The following is a 15,392-nucleotide window of genomic DNA, read 5'->3' on the forward strand; positions in this document are numbered from 1 at the left end:
ATAATCACGATTATTTTCACTGAAATTGAGATCTCGATTATTTGACGATATTTATTTAACCCTTTAAGACCTACTATAGAACCAAGTCCGCCAGAGCTTATATTATTTTTTTTTTACATGCTGTAGTGTCATTTTTGGGAGCATTTCAAGTTGCTATACATCAATACAACTGTTATAGCCCATATTTTAATAATATGTATGCATTAAGTCCATAGTAACTACATTAATAGCAAAAAAGTGCAATAAACTACAAAAAAATTGAAAATTTAAGAGGTTTATCCCTCAAAACTTTAAATACAAAAAAGTTGCAAAAAATAGTTTCCCACCACAGGAAATTTATTTTGAGTGTCTTCATAGTTTTATTTTTCAGATAAACCAATTTTTATATACTGCAGGAAAAGCAAAAAAACCAATCCTATGATGCAAATTTGCAAAGAAAGCAGCAGGTGCATCAAAATAAAATATTTCCAGCAGTGCAATTCGAGTTCTGAGCATCCCAGCAACTACTCAGAAAAGTATAGAGTCGAACATGACTTATAAAAACACCAGTATAGGCTTTTAAGGCCTACAAGTAAAAAAAATACATTTTCCGCGAAAATGACGTCACTTCCTGTTTCGGGCAGGAAATGAAGTTTTTTTACCTCTTTTCAACCAACGGCAGTCACTCTCCTCTCCAAATAACTTCTGCTTAGCTTTCCGAGCTTCCCTCGGGTCCTCTTATTGTTGTGACGGGTGTTCGAAACGCAGAGAGGTGCGCTCGATTTGCCACACGGAGCAGCGCGAGAGTAAAGCACGAGGGAGGGGCTAATAATCGGCTCAGTCATTTTTAATGATCGTTGAAAGCCCAGATCGTAATCGAGATTAAAATTTGATTAATTGAGCAGCCCTAGCGTGAAGTTAGTGGATGATGATGATATCAAAGAATTTCCCATCATCAAACCTCGTGGCACCACAGTCAGCCTCGAAGATGTCGTCGTCTTGCCGACTTCATTCTCAGCCTCACAGACATACTCTCCTTGATGGCGGTCTTTGACAACGTTGTCAATAACTAGTGTGTATGTGTCACGGTCTTTAAAACACTTGAACTCTTTGCCAGATTTCACCAGCTTCCCATTGAAAAACCAGCTAACTTTGGTGACGTATTTAACACTGGCAGTAAGCACAGCCTTGCCATTTTCCTCAGCACAGACATCCTCCAGAACATCTACGATGACGGGATAATCAGTGATACTGTCCGAAGACTCACTGATCATGATTGCCTCTGAAAGATATTCCTCTCTGGTTTCTCTGTGGACAAAAATGTCCACATGCTGTTCAGCCTGGCATACTGTGCCGTCCTTCTCTGATCTAACAGTCCTGCTGCTCTTGGACTCGTGGACCTCGGTTTGGCTCTGAAGTGTCGCACTTTGAAAGGAAGCCCTGGCTTCTGTCGTCAGAGCTGCAGACTGAGATACAGCAGGAAGTAAACTGCCTGCGCTCTCTGCCACCACCACAGAGTCCACCACAGAAGACAACACCTCCTTGGAGGACACTGAGCTGACCTGCACTTTTTGAGGCTTATCAGTGTGCACGGTGCCTGGCTGCTCTGATGTAAGACTCGGCTGTTCTTGGGAAACCATAGCATGCAAAGCTACCTGGAGTTCATGCCTAAGGTCAGCTGTCTGAGGGTAATCACCTTCAAAAGTCAGCGTGATCTCCAGGGGGGAACCTGGAGATGTGATAAGATAGGAACATGCAGCCTGCCTGGGCTCTCTCTGAACCTTGACCTCATGGACCTCCGCTGCCTCTAGTCTTCCAACAACATCAGCCAGTAAAACTGGTGGATTACTGGCCACAGCTGAGTGAAGAGCATCTCTGAGCTGATGTCGTACATTCAAACTAGATGGTTTGGGGGCATAAATGATGAAATTCAGTTCCTTAGGTAGAGTCAGAGCATCCTGAGCCTCTGGGACAAAAAGAAACCCTTTAGGCTGTGTCTTAACACTGACTGCGGTGCCCTCCAATTTACCAATCTCACTCGACCGCTCTCCTACGATGACTTGTTTTTCTTCTAGAAACACTGACTGTCGGACCGACTGACCTTCCTGGATCTGGACTACAAAGTCCCCCTCAGCCGCCTCTAAGATAGTGCAGCTTTCGGTGGCCATAGCTTTTTCCTCTATGAAAACTGGCTTTTTTGGTATCTTGGCCTCAACTTTAATCTCAGGCTTAAATTTTTCATCAGTTTCGAAGCTAGTAGTGTGACCCTCTTCCAGACTTTGATTGTTTGTGATGATCAAAGACTGCATGATATTCCAGTAATCCTCTTTCTGGACTAATGCTCGCTGTTGCGTGACGCTCGTAACAAAAGGAGTCTCTTTTGGGAGCTGCATGGGCTGGGAGGACACAGCAAGGCTGCGCAGAGGCCTGGACTCAGTACGCGGCTGTGGTCGAGCGCTGATCGCAGACATGTCAAGATCTTTGTGGTAATCCGCAGTGACCTCCATTCTCTCTTCTGAGGTAGCTGCATGCCATCTAGCCTTTTCCAGCTTCTGTGCTGCCACCTGCTGGTCAGGTTTGGTGACAGCGAGTATGCCTTCTTTTGGTAAAACTGTTAGAGAATGGACCGACTGAAGGCGTTTTGGTTGCACCAACTCTTGCTTTGGCTGGACAGAGGTGGCGTTCATCTTTGTTTCGAATTCTGAAGCTGCCTCACAAACTACAGTCCTCTGTTCTTCTTGAGTCACTGAATGCAGCAAAGTCGGACTTTTCCTCGCTTCTGCTTGTTCTGTTGGAGGTTTTTCACTGCTCAACCTCCCCTCACACAGTAAAACATCCTGATCACTGATAACCTGCAGATTCAGAAGCTGTTCTCCCTCCTGCTGTGGCTGCACACTTACAGAAAATGCCCCATGTGGCACTTGTCCTGTTTGATCAGCACAGAGCTCATATTTCTCTTCGGTCTGTACGGCTGAATTATAAACCATGTCTTTGCACGGGGTAATGCTCTCCTGCTCTGGTCTTTGTGTTTCAAGCTTTTGCTCTTTGGATAAAGCCACTCTGGCTTCACTCACTGGTGCTACCACTGGTTTCGGCTGCTCTTTGCCAGCTGAACCTTTAATGTCTGCATCTAAAGCTGGAAGATGCTCAGTGTGTCCTTCTGTAAGTTGAAGCTGTCCTGCATACTGAGCCGAGTATAAAATCTTTACCCCCTCTGTGACTCTGAAGCTCCTCTCCTCCTCTTTTCTGTGCATGTCTTCTGAGATTTCATCAGCGATAGGTACAGCGAGCTCGACCTGGTGACTAGTAACAAGTTGCCTCGGCTCGCTGGAGGTCTTTACGTGTTCTGGACTCTGACCTATCAGTGCCTCAGCTCTCACCGTGCTGAGGGGAAGGACCTCCTCAGACGTAGCTGACATGAGCTTGGGCGGTTGCTCTTTGGCTGACTCCAGCTCAACCACCTCGGGGCTGAGAATCCGTTCAGAGTGCTGCGCTGTGATCTTTTGTCTCTCCTGGACTGAGGATAAGAAAGCAGCCACGTGATGCTGTTTAACAGGGACAGCTGAGACCTGAGGTGGATGGCTGGGGGCTAATGAAACCCTCTCCTCTATTTCATGGGACTGCAGCACCGCTGCCTGGTGGGTAAGTTGCTCACGATGAAGGGTGGCAGAAGAGATGCTGAGCTCTCTGAGCGTTTCCACCTCTTCACTGGGAATAATCTGTCGGTCTCCAGTACTAATGGTATAGATCATGTGTTCAGACCGGGATCTTTCCTGGTGAAATCTGAGTTCTGCGGTTTGTTCTGCCATCGATATCGTCAAACCTTGTGTTTTCTGTACTAACGTGTCCTCTTCCTGAGCTTTCTCCCTGAACACCAGCAGCTCTGCAGTACAGGAGGCTTCCCCGTACTGGTTTGAGGCCTTACAGGTGTAAATGCCGCTGTGCTCCTGTTTGACACTCTTAATGTTAATTAACCCGGATCCATCTGGGTTGTTCACAATGATACAGAACCCACTAGGCTGGATGTGGGAAGTGCCTTTAAGCCACTGGACCTCAGGGAGAGGATCTCCAGTCACAGTGTAACTGAAGACACCCTGAGCCCCCTCCTGCCGCTGAAGAGATTCTATAGTTTTAGTGAATTCTGGGCGCTTACCAGTCACTGCAAATGTTCTCTCCGCGGCTCTTTCCTGCTTTTCTGGCTCCTTCACCTGAACGTGCAGGTAGGAAGTGCAGGTTGACTGGCCAAATCTGTTGCTGACCGTGCAGGAGTACTCTCCTTCACATTCCCTGTGAACTGTGTTAATCACCAAGCTGTACTCATCGTGTTCGTGAATAAATGTATACACGGATGAACTGGTTATAGTGTGCCCGTTGTGAAACCACTGGACGGTGGGCTTAGGGAAGCCGGACACTCTGACGGTAAACGTAGCCGTTTCTCCGACAGTCACAGCTGCCGGAGAAAGTCCACTGAGGAAAACTGGTTTTTCCTTTTTCTTTTCCAAAGTGCTGGAGAAGCGTTTAGACTCTGGTTCGAGTTCAAGTGTTTTGGTTTTGTCTGCTAACTTTATGCCAGTGAAGTATGACTCCTGGGTTTCCTCTTCCACTGTGACGGCTGAGCTACAGAAGACTGAGTGGAATAATCACAGGTTAAATCAGCCTCACACTCCAACCACAGTACAGTCTGCTGAAAACAGGAAAACTGCAGTTCAATTCATCTTCAGTACAGGAGCAGTGTTTTACATGTTTGACTAAAAACTTCTATAACGCTGCATCCAGGATTCAAAGACTTGTTCCTCAATCAAAACTAATTCTACATGATCAGAGTCAGATAATAAAAGTCCCGAGTCCACTCTGAACTTGGTTCAGTTATCAAAGTAAACTCGTAAAAGTGCCCTTGAACTTCTTACCAACACAACCTGTAGACAAAGAACAAAAACAACTAAGACCAAGGATGGAGACATCACGATGAAAGCCATATTTACCTTTTATCTCCTCCTGGACCTGAGTCACCTTCTCCTCTGTAGTTACTGTAAAGACACAGATGTTCACAAATTAAAAACATTCCTAAAGATTCCCGGGAGACTGTTAGAACCAGTGGTGGCTCGTGCATCCATCCCTTTTTTGTTTCGTTTAACTGACGTTTGTGCATGCTCCTGTTTGGTCTCTTAGTGTGCAGCACCGCTGGGCTTTTTTTCAAACACTAAGTGGTGTGAGCACACAGTGGTTATGACCTCGTTGAAGAAGTGTTGTCACCCTGTGAAGAAGTGTGCCTCTGCTGGCTGTGTGGGTGAAGAGCAGTGTGAATGAGTGGTGTAAAGAAGCCTTAGCGAGCAGAAGGACCAAAAGCATGCAGATGCCAACCTTTCGTCACTGTGCTGCGCTCAGCATCTCCGGCTGAGCTGATATTTTTGCAAACGTAAGAGCCCCCTTTTCCAGGTCCCACATTGTTAACTTTTATACAGCTTGAGGGGTCTTGATTTTTCACAGAGTAACACACAGTTTCCTCAGCATTCAACTGGTTGTAAAGCCAAATGACAAACGCAGTGGGAAGCCCCTTCACGACGCAATTCAGGGAGCCACTGCCTTTGTTTCTGATCAGCAGCTCAGGGGGGAGTTTGATCAGGAAGTCGGGGCAGCTGGAAGGGCGATGACCTCGGTATTCATTAGGCACGACATCAGGGAAATACAACAGGCTGATGAGGCTGTAAGGTCTCTGGGAAGATGGAGGTGATGGTCCTGGCTTCTCCACCACCTCCTGCTTGTCTTGGTCAGAGGGATCTCTAGGGCTCTCCCTGTGTGCCTGTAACACTTTGCGCACTGAATCGGTAGGGATGGGGGTTTCTGCTTTGAGATTTGCTTCTTTAGCTGGGTAAGAATAGAGTTAGGAAAAGTAATTAGGGGTCACAGAGTACATGGCCATGACTCTAAATGCTAAAGGGTTAATAGGATGAATGATGAGGTTAGCGTAGCGAAGCTGACAGGAGGGGAGGATAAACTGGACTAGGGTTTGTTATTTTATTACACTACAAGAGGTTACAGGATAACATATTAAATATTAAGTCATGGGGGTGGGGGAGCACTAAGCGGGAGGAGCAGCTGGAAAGGTGGGATGGACCAGATGGAGAGACAGGCTGATAAAAAAAAGAAAGATTAACCACCTTCAACAGTGAGCTGAGCAGAGGAGCTGTTGTGGCCATGTTCGTTGGTAGCGGTGCAGCGGTACGTGCCTTGGTCCACCACACCGACGCCCTGGATGACCAGGGACAAAAAGCCACCGCTCTGAGAGCTTCTCACCCGCTCGGTGTCCACCAGGCTCTCGCCGTTATGTTCCCATACCACCCCGGAGAAGGGCTGGCCGTCGAATGAGCAGCTGAACTCTGCCATTTCACCACTTTTCACTCGGACATCGCTCATTTCCATCAGCAGCTTCGGGCTGGCTGAGAGTTTGAAGTCAAAGCTGCTCTCAGAGCTCCTCTCCATCGAGCTTATCTCAATCGTGCTCCAAGACACAGAGGAGCTCTCGGTGATCGTCTCAGTAAACTCAACACTGTGGGCTGTTTGTCCCACTGACAGAGAGCTGAAACTCTCACTCTGAGCCTCCAGTCTCTGAAATAGCTTAGCCTCAGCCCCAGTGCTTGACACGCTAGCTAAGGCTTTTTTATCTGGGCAATAAGAAAGAGTAGAAGAATTAGGTCAACACATCATCACTCTACGGATTTCTCCAGGTTACTGTCACAGCCTGTTGCCAACAGTGCAGTGGGAGTGGCGCGTTGAGGATCAATAATGATGAGTGAGGGAGTGGACAGTGGTGGGTGTCCGCTGTCAATCATGCAAGCTTGACTGGAACAGAACAACAACAAACAGAAAAACACAGCCAGCGATCACGTCCGTGCTTGAGTGTGAGGAACATTTCCAAAGTCCAGCAGTGGCTGAACCATGCGGCATTCCTCTGACATGAAAACTCCAGTCTCGCAATAAAGACCATTAATACTGTTTGTGTTGGAGAGAAGACGTCATGCATTGCAAAGAGACCTTTAAGATGATGATTCCAGTGAGGATAAGAGCAGATTCAGTGTGGAGCAGCTGCATGCTCACAGAAACGAGTCAGTTTCTCACATCATCGCACTGAAAGTATGAAATCTGAGTTTGATGGAGTGGCTGGAAAATCGTTCCAATCCAAGGGCTGGTTGCACAAAAATCCAGGAGACGTCATGCACACAGTGACTGTAACATGAGCAGCGCTCACGGTTTTCCCCACAACGGTATAAGAGCTGACGTGGCGTCAGTGCTAGCCGCTGACAGCTGCAGGAGATTTGATCTGTCCTGAATCGACATTTTAAATGTTTTTACACATTGAACAGTTTTATTTGTGAATGCTAAGCTAGGCTCTATCCTCCACGAGGATATTAAAAGAAAAGGAAAATCTTTGTGCAGCCAGCAGCGTTGATCTCCAGTATAGCTGACATGCTTGCCACCTCCCCCGGCTGAACCATGCATCTTTCTATTGGCTCAGTTAAGGTTGCTTTGCTTGCCAATAGATGCTTCCTTTTATGTTTTGCCAGTAAGTAAACTTCTTGTGTAACACGCTCTCATGGCTCCGGAGGGATGAAAGGAGACTTAAAGCACACCTGGCCAATCAGAACGTGCTTACATGCTGCCATCATTATATCACCGTAGTCAGTGAGTGCTGTTAAACTTTGACTATCGGTTCTCGATACGTTGGACGTTATACATATCAGACCTTGTCTTACAGGAAATCCACATGATATTCTAAAATTAAAATCAATCCTGTGAGGAACATGCACCGACTTAGGGCCTTCTTGGCAGCTGATGAACGTGCAGTAAGAGCCTGTCAGTTTTATCCAATTAGTATGCGAACGTCTGCTGAACTCACCATCAATATTCAGAGTGGCGGCACATGTGACCATTCCTGCCAAATTTGTAGCAACACACGAGTACTCTCCTTCAAGGCTGGGAAGAACTCGGGAAATCTCCAGCAGGCAGGTGTCATCATAATGAGACATCCTGAAGATGTCCGACTGTTTGATCTCTCTGTCATTGCAGAACCAAGAAATCTGCAGATCTGGAGAGAAAGTGTTTTCTCATAGTCAGGAAAAACCGTTTACGGCACACCACACTGATGACAGCTGCGAGAGGATTTATGGTCAATGAGTATTTAAAATGCCGTATGACAGTAAAGGAGGCGAGTAACGGTCAATACCTTCCCCAGAGACGCTGCACTGGAACTGGGCAGGATGTCCTTCTGAGATCAGCAGGTCCCTCATGGGAGCGATGAGGACTGGAGGGGAAACCTGAGCCACGGCTTCAACCACCTCCGGAACTGCAGAAAAGACAAAGACACCGTAAGTCATCGCTCGATTTGGTGGCTAATAATATTGGCTAATTCCAATAAAACACTCCATATGTACCTTCCACAGTGAGAGATGCAGAGCTCGTCACCTCTCCGTAGTTGTTTTTGGCCTCACAGCTATAGATGCCTGCATCTTCAGGGAAGACTTCAAGCAGCAGCAGCGTATGCTCATCTCCATCATGGAGGAACTTGCACTTGTAGCTCGTGGACAGAACCTCAGAATCTTTGTACCAGAACACCTGAGGCTGAGGAAGGCCGCTCACCTGTGTCGAGAAGCGAACTGACCTGCCCGAGATCGCGGTTTGGGGCTGCATCTCCCGGATGATCTGAGGTGGCTCTGGCACTGAAGGAAAGTAGAAGAAAGAAACATTAATACTCTGCTTGGTCCTCTGGTCAAAGAATACTTTGATGATAATAGAAGAAAGTAAAGATTAGATTTAAAAACAGATACATTTAAACAGTACAAGTATCATTTTTAAGCTTTTCACTTTTATTTTCAGAAACTGTCCAGTGGTTTTTCACGCAAAGAAGGAAAGCAGTGCTGGACTGATGCAGGACTGGAGCTCTTACATCTGACGTGGAGGTTCACAGAGCTCCTGTTTTTGCCGGCTAAAAAGGTGTACTCTCCAGCATCGCTCCTGAAGGTCTCAGAGATGGTGAGACGGTGGAGCTTCCTGATGGTGGCATAATTGAACCTCTCCTCCACAGTGAACTGGAGCTCCACTCCATTTCTCAGCCAGTGACCTTCTACATCATCCTCATTCACCTCAAACTCAAAAGTGGCTCTCTGCTTCTCAACAACCTGAAAAACACCACATGATTAGCACAACACCAGAAACGTCCTTCTAGTATTTCTAAAAAAATAATCATTGTCACAATTATTAAGAAATCTCTTCCTGTAGGACAAAATATCTGAAAAAGAATATATTAAATGATCGGCAGTGTGTGCTCTCAAAGATCATAAAGTCTGAAAAATATTTCTGTCATCGTCACACATAAACTGACAGACAGTATGAAAATCCCAGGATTTGGTGCATTTTTATGGAGTCTACCACCTAATCTTACCGTGATGTCCCTGGTGGCTGGCTCTGAGATTCTGACATCTCTTCCCTCGACTGCCAGGTGGCCCTTGGACATGCTTGAACCGGCCACAGCGGTGTATTCACCGGCATCCGACAGACGCACAGAGGGCAGAACCAGACGGTGCACAAACTGGTCCGATGTCATTTTGTACCTGTAGCAAACAAAGAAGGTGTAGAAGGTTTAAGAGTTGATCTCTATGTTGGTAAAACTCAGTAATTGTTCCCACAACTGACTATCAAGGACTCTACCTGTCGGACAGCTCCAGCTCCTGACCATCTTTCATCCACATCACCTGGATGTTTGGTTCAGAAACTTCACATTCAAATGTTGCCCTCTTCTTCTCTGTGATCTTCAGGTCCCGCAGGTGTTTGGTGAATTCAACCACACGGGCTAAAACAGGGACATAGATACAGTTACTTTACCTACATCTATCAGTGTGTCTGACCTTATGGAAACAAATCACTCATCAGCCCAGAGGCTCTAGTCGTCCTCTGCAAGGTTTTCTTCCTCATTGAGGAGGTACTACTAAGAACAAGATTCAAGGAGTCCTTGGGGAAGTTTGGACGTTCACAGTTTTAAATGTCTATTAGTAATATTAATGGCCGTAAGAAAAGGTCTGAAGGGTACCTTTTAGAGGTTCTAGTAGTGACAGAAAGAATCGTGTATGCGTTCCTATGGCATTAACGAGGATCAACTTATTTGGGGAGTTTCCAGAAGTCCGTTGAAAAGTTCAGAGTGTCCTGTGAGTGAGTCTACATGTCAAATGTGTTAGATTCTGCTGGTTATTTCAGAGTTACTCGTGATAGTCCATTAGAGTAGCTTTAAGAGTCTTTCAGTAAGTTCTAAATGTCTTTCAGGGGTAACGGAGATGGTTGTACAGGCAAACGACAGACACACACATTTAAAAACCAGCTAAAACACGGTGAGGTGTTGAAATAATTTTATTTGAAGTTGATGGAGTCCAAAAACATCTAATGTGAAAAGTCAATTGAAAAGTTAAATTAGAATCAAAGCATTTTACCCTCAACGTGAAGTTTAGCTGAAGTGACTGCAGAGCCAGCCATGAAGGTGTACTCGGCACTGTCTCCAAAGTGAACATTCCTGATGCTCAGAGAGTGAGTGAGCTGTTTGCAGCGAGCCTGGCAGCGGTCCGTAGAGCGGATCTCCACGCCGTTCTTCAGCCACTTGTACGTTATTCCCTCGTAGTTCACATTCACCTCAAATGTGACCGTGTCCTTCTCCTGAGCGTTCAGGTCTTCAAGCATCGTTGTGATCAGAATAGCTGGAAAACAGCAAAGTGATAATAAGTTTGAAGAGATGTTTAAGTACAGTGAAGAATACAAAGTTGTGTTTTTTAATCTGTAACTTCATCCTTAGTGCAAACATCTGATCGGTTAGAGTTTTCACCTTAAACTACAAAGTAATTGAAAGTGGCTTATACTTATAATTTGTCATAAATATCCAATTAGAAAATCTGAATGTGCTAATTATTTCTTTTTTTTTGTAACAAAAATGTTTAGATTTCCAACTCAGAGGAGAAATGAAAGAATCCAATTAAAGTTACTTAAAGACATTTCATGGTTTGATACATTGTAATGATTTGGCAACATGTGAAACATCTCTGAAGAACGAATTGATGAATTGATACATTGTAAATCTAAAGGTTTAAGTTTCACTGATGGTAACTTACGGTTAACGATTAGCGTTGCAGAGACGCGGTCGTTCCCACAGACAAAAGTGTACTCTGCAGAGTCTTCATTGCTGGTGTTCATGATCTTCAGCTGATGGAGTTTCCCTTGAACCACAATCCTGAACTTCTCACTCATCTCAATCTCCACACCATCCCTCAGCCAGGTGGACGGGACATTGAAGTGAGAAACTTCACATTCAAATGTGGCCACCTGAGTCTCTGTGACCTCCACGTTTTTCATGGGCCTTGTGACACGTAGAGCTAAGAGTAAAATACAGACAAGTTTAGTCCTAACGTGACCTTGGCCTGTGTTTTAGCATTTTTTACGTCCAAAAACTACTGATATGATAATGCTTACACTCAACAACGAGGTGAGCGCTGCACTGCAGGTGTCCTATGACAGCAATGTAGTTGCCCTGCACGCTGTCGTCCACGTCGTGGACAATCAGCTTGTGGTTCTTCTTCTCAGAGATAATGCTGTAGCGCTCGTCAGACACCAGGTCTTTGTCATTGAACATCCATTTCACTGGGATGTCATCCTCTGAGATGCCAACTTCAAATACAATTGTTGCTCCTGACAGTGCTGTCACATCCTTTGGCTTCTTCAGGATCTTAATGGCTGTGGGAAAAGAGGTCTTCTGTTGGTAAAAAGCTTTAGGAATCTAGAGGTCCCATGTGGTTTAGGTAAATTTCCCAACCTTGTAGGCACAGAGCCAAAAAGCTTTTTGTTTTATTCCAAAATCAATAGTTAATACTTACTTTCCACATTGAGTCTGGCACTTGCAGACAGTTTTCCCAGTTTGAAGGAGTAAACAGACTCATCCTGTGTGCTGCAGTTCTTGACCTTCAATGTGTGAAGTGTGCCTTCAATACTGATTTCATATTTATCACTGGGCTGGATCTCAACGCCATTCTTGATCCACTGTGCTCCCCTTACATCCTCATGGGTCAGTTCAAGGCTGAACGTGGCTTCTTGAGTCTGGACTACATTCAGGTTCTTCAGGGTCTTCTTGACTTTGACAGCTGTGGAGAAAAACACCAAGAGGCAAGGTAACAGTTAAACAAGTGAAGTGGCTGAGTCCAGAATTAAACTCTCACAGGGTGGGTCTTTGTGGTTGTTGCTGTGGGCAGGTACGAGTCAGCAGACCAGATCTAAATGATTTAAATTTAAAGTATCATTCAATCATTTGGAAGAAATGTCTGCACTCATAGAGTCAACAAATGGTGTGTTTTTATGGCAGGTTGCTGGTAACAGTTGTCTGTTATGTGTTGACACAATATTTCTTCATATCAGTGAAGAGACATAAGAAAGAAAAATATAATTGCTCTGAAAACTGGACTGGACATGAATAAAGAGGCAGCCCGTGTTCAAAGAAACCCTTTAAGCACCTTCACAAACAAATTCAGCTTCCTAACCTCCTGATCCGCATTGGCTGTATGATCTACGTGTGTGTTTCCATGGAAAGCTGGACCTACCCTCGACTTTCAGGTTGGCTGAGGTCTTGGAGGTGGCGACCTGGTAAGTGTACTCTCCAACGTCAGTGGCCTTAGTGATGATGATAACGAGGCGTCTGACAGCACCGTCCACCTCGCTCAGCACGTTCTCGTTGAAGTCAACAGGCTGACCGTCTTTTAGCCACTTGCCCTCTGCGGATGGGTTAGCAACTTCACACTGCAGCACAGCGGTCTGGGAGTCAGCTACCACCAAATCATGTAGGGGCTTCTTAATGGCACCACCTGGGGACAGGAGATAGCCAGTTACTGCCTGGTGACAGAAATCTTCTCTGAACTTTTTAAGCGTGCAATAAAAGTGTGTTTTGCGTACCTGTTACGGTGAGTGAAGCACTGCACATCTTCTCACCAGCAGCAAACATGTACTCGCCCTCTTCATCCTTCATTGCATTCATGACCGTGAGCCTATGCCTCTTGTCCTTGGACTCCATCTTGTACTGGGGACCAGCTTTAATCGGCTGCCTCTTAAAGGTCCAGAAAGCGTCAATGCCTGGGTGAGAGACCTCGACCTCGAAGGTGACATTTTCAGACTCGGAGCACTGTTTGTCTTTCATTGGTGTCACAATCTGGACAGCTGTTGAGACAGAACGATAGTTAAGCCTCGAACTGATGTACAGTAGAATAGAATAGAATAGCCATTTTTATTGTACATGTACAATAAAATTGTAGGAAATGTAGATGACTTGCTTTCACTTTTTCACAATTATCCATCTGACTCATTCAATAATAAAGATGTACCACATGGGCTTGGTTCTAGTTTTGTAAATGCCACGAGGTCATGATGTTCATGTCAGACTATATATGTAAGAAGCAGGTGCAAGTTTTCATACGATTTTAAAGAAAGTTGCATTCAGCAGAATCTATTGTGTTCAGCAGAAAAATCTTATGTTGCCAAGAAAATATTAGTGACCCTTTTCAGGTAATCAGCTTGAATAAGATTTCTGGAAGCTGAAAGCAAAGACTCTCATGTCATGACTCTCATGTAGTTTCTTAATAGTTTTCTACAGGTAAACTTCATGTGACTAGTGGTGGTCATGGTTTATTAATTCAATTCAATTAGATTTTATTTATATAGCGCCAAATCACAACAAAAGTCGCCTCAAGGCTTCATATTAGACCTAAAGATTCATAAACTTAGCTTCCAGGTCATTCCAGAATATAGATGATGCAACTACAGTAGTAAACCTCCAAAACATGCTTGGACCTCATAATGGCGTAACTTACGCTCAACAGTAAATCTGCAGCTGGTGTCAGCTCGGCCAACCACCAGTTTGTAGTGTCCTTCATCTGAGGCGTATGTTCTGGTGAAAACCAGGCGCTGCTTGGCTCCCTTTGCCACCATCTGGATTCGCTCACTGGCTGTCAGCAGGTTGTCATTGTGGTACCATTTGACTGAGCTGATGTCCTGAGCAGAGATCTTTGCCTCTAGGACGACCTTTGTACCCTCAATTGCATGACTGTCCTTCAGTGGGATCAGGATGCCAATAGCTGCAAGATGAGATATTTTGATTAGAGGATTTTATTTTGAAACCAAGTCATTAAAGAAAAACATGTGCATCTGAGGTGACCCACTCTGAATGACCAGCTTTGCAGAGGTTGAAATTCCATGATCAGGAACCTCGAAGGAATACATTCCAAAGTCGTCCTTGGTTGTATCTTCTATAAGGAGTTTGTGAATTTGTTTGTCAATAACTATATGCACACGGCTGGAGGCTGTGATGGGCTGCCCCTTCTTCATCCAGGTTCCTTCAACATTCTCCTGGGAGAACTTGACCTCAAGCTGAGCGATGTCACCCTCGCAGACGGTCATGTCAGACAAAGGCTGCATCAAGGTCACTGGACGCACTAAAAAATAAAGATGTCACTGTTAGCACTCTACATGCGATGTGTGTGTGTGTGTGTGTGTGGAAAGGCCCCATCGGGGCTGAAGGGTATGAACGGGCTTTAGAGAAACATCTGCTCCATGCAGACGTGTGTTTCAGGAAGGCCTTCGTGTTTGAGCAGCACGCTGCTAAACTGCAACCAAACACCCAGCGATGCTACACCATGGGACACGTGGGCCTGTTTTTGAGACATGTCGCTGCCTTAAATACAAAATAAACTTGTATTAAAATGGTTAATTTTCTCACCTTTCTCACCCCTTGATATGTTTTCTATGTTTGATTATGAATAAAATATGGCTTTATAAGATTTGCAAATCAAAGTATTCTGTTTTTAATCTTTATTTTACACAGCACCGCATCGTTTTTGGAATTGGGTTTGTGGCACTTTTATAAAAACCTATCATTTAGATTTAAATGTATTTTGAGGGAAAGTAGAAATGGTTTGTCCACAAACAGGAGAAGATGGTTAGCCCGAATTCCAGTAACACATTTTGTTGTAGTCTGAACAGTAGACTTAACTTTACTTCTTAAATACAATAACTTCCGTCCATAGAGTTTCATCATCCATATCCAATTCAGTGCCATGGGAACAGCAACTCACATTTCATCTTCAGAGAGGCACTTGTCTTAAACTCGCCCACTTTGAAGGTATATTCTCCCTGGTCTTCCTTCTTGACGTCTTTCACAGAGAGAGTGTGTCTTCCACGGCGGGAGGAGATGACGTATTTACTGCCAGGAGTCAGCAGATTATCTCCAAAGTACCAGCTGCCTTCGGCATCTTCACGAGAGACAATACATTCAAACTCTCCGGAGTAAGTCTCGGGCACCTCGGTGCTCTCCAGCTGCTTTAACACCTCCAGAGGAGCTCCTGTTG

At 45.1% G+C, this 15,392-nt stretch overlaps 1 protein-coding gene across 3 annotated transcripts in view; it reads right to left on the reverse strand.

Moving 5' to 3' along the window:
• ttn.1 (titin, tandem duplicate 1) overlaps window positions 1-15,392 on the reverse strand; it is a 176,118-nt gene that overhangs the window by 143,068 nt on the left and 17,658 nt on the right. For all 3 annotated transcript variants that reach the window (XM_042213665.1, XM_042213663.1, XM_042213662.1), the window contains exons 24-42: window positions 15,120-15,386; window positions 14,208-14,480; window positions 13,860-14,123; window positions 12,949-13,209; window positions 12,600-12,860; window positions 11,883-12,146; window positions 11,482-11,742; window positions 11,124-11,384; window positions 10,455-10,715; window positions 9,682-9,823; window positions 9,416-9,584; window positions 8,921-9,152; window positions 8,409-8,693; window positions 8,201-8,320; window positions 7,874-8,062; window positions 6,138-6,641; window positions 5,341-5,844; window positions 4,962-5,006; window positions 941-4,606 (exon numbers count right to left, since the gene is read on the reverse strand). In XM_042213665.1, coding sequence (XP_042069599.1) covers window positions 941-4,606; window positions 4,962-5,006; window positions 5,341-5,844; window positions 6,138-6,641; window positions 7,874-8,062; window positions 8,201-8,320; window positions 8,409-8,693; window positions 8,921-9,152; window positions 9,416-9,584; window positions 9,682-9,823; window positions 10,455-10,715; window positions 11,124-11,384; window positions 11,482-11,742; window positions 11,883-12,146; window positions 12,600-12,860; window positions 12,949-13,209; window positions 13,860-14,123; window positions 14,208-14,480; window positions 15,120-15,386 — 8,229 coding nt within the window. The remainder of the gene's footprint in view (window positions 1-940; window positions 4,607-4,961; window positions 5,007-5,340; window positions 5,845-6,137; window positions 6,642-7,873; window positions 8,063-8,200; window positions 8,321-8,408; window positions 8,694-8,920; window positions 9,153-9,415; window positions 9,585-9,681; window positions 9,824-10,454; window positions 10,716-11,123; window positions 11,385-11,481; window positions 11,743-11,882; window positions 12,147-12,599; window positions 12,861-12,948; window positions 13,210-13,859; window positions 14,124-14,207; window positions 14,481-15,119; window positions 15,387-15,392) is intronic.

Source organism: Haplochromis burtoni, unplaced genomic scaffold (assembly GCF_018398535.1).
Source record: "Haplochromis burtoni strain Fernald_Lab_line unplaced genomic scaffold, NCSU_Asbu1 Contig_465, whole genome shotgun sequence".
Classification (NCBI taxonomy): Eukaryota; Metazoa; Chordata; class Actinopteri; order Cichliformes; family Cichlidae; genus Haplochromis; species Haplochromis burtoni.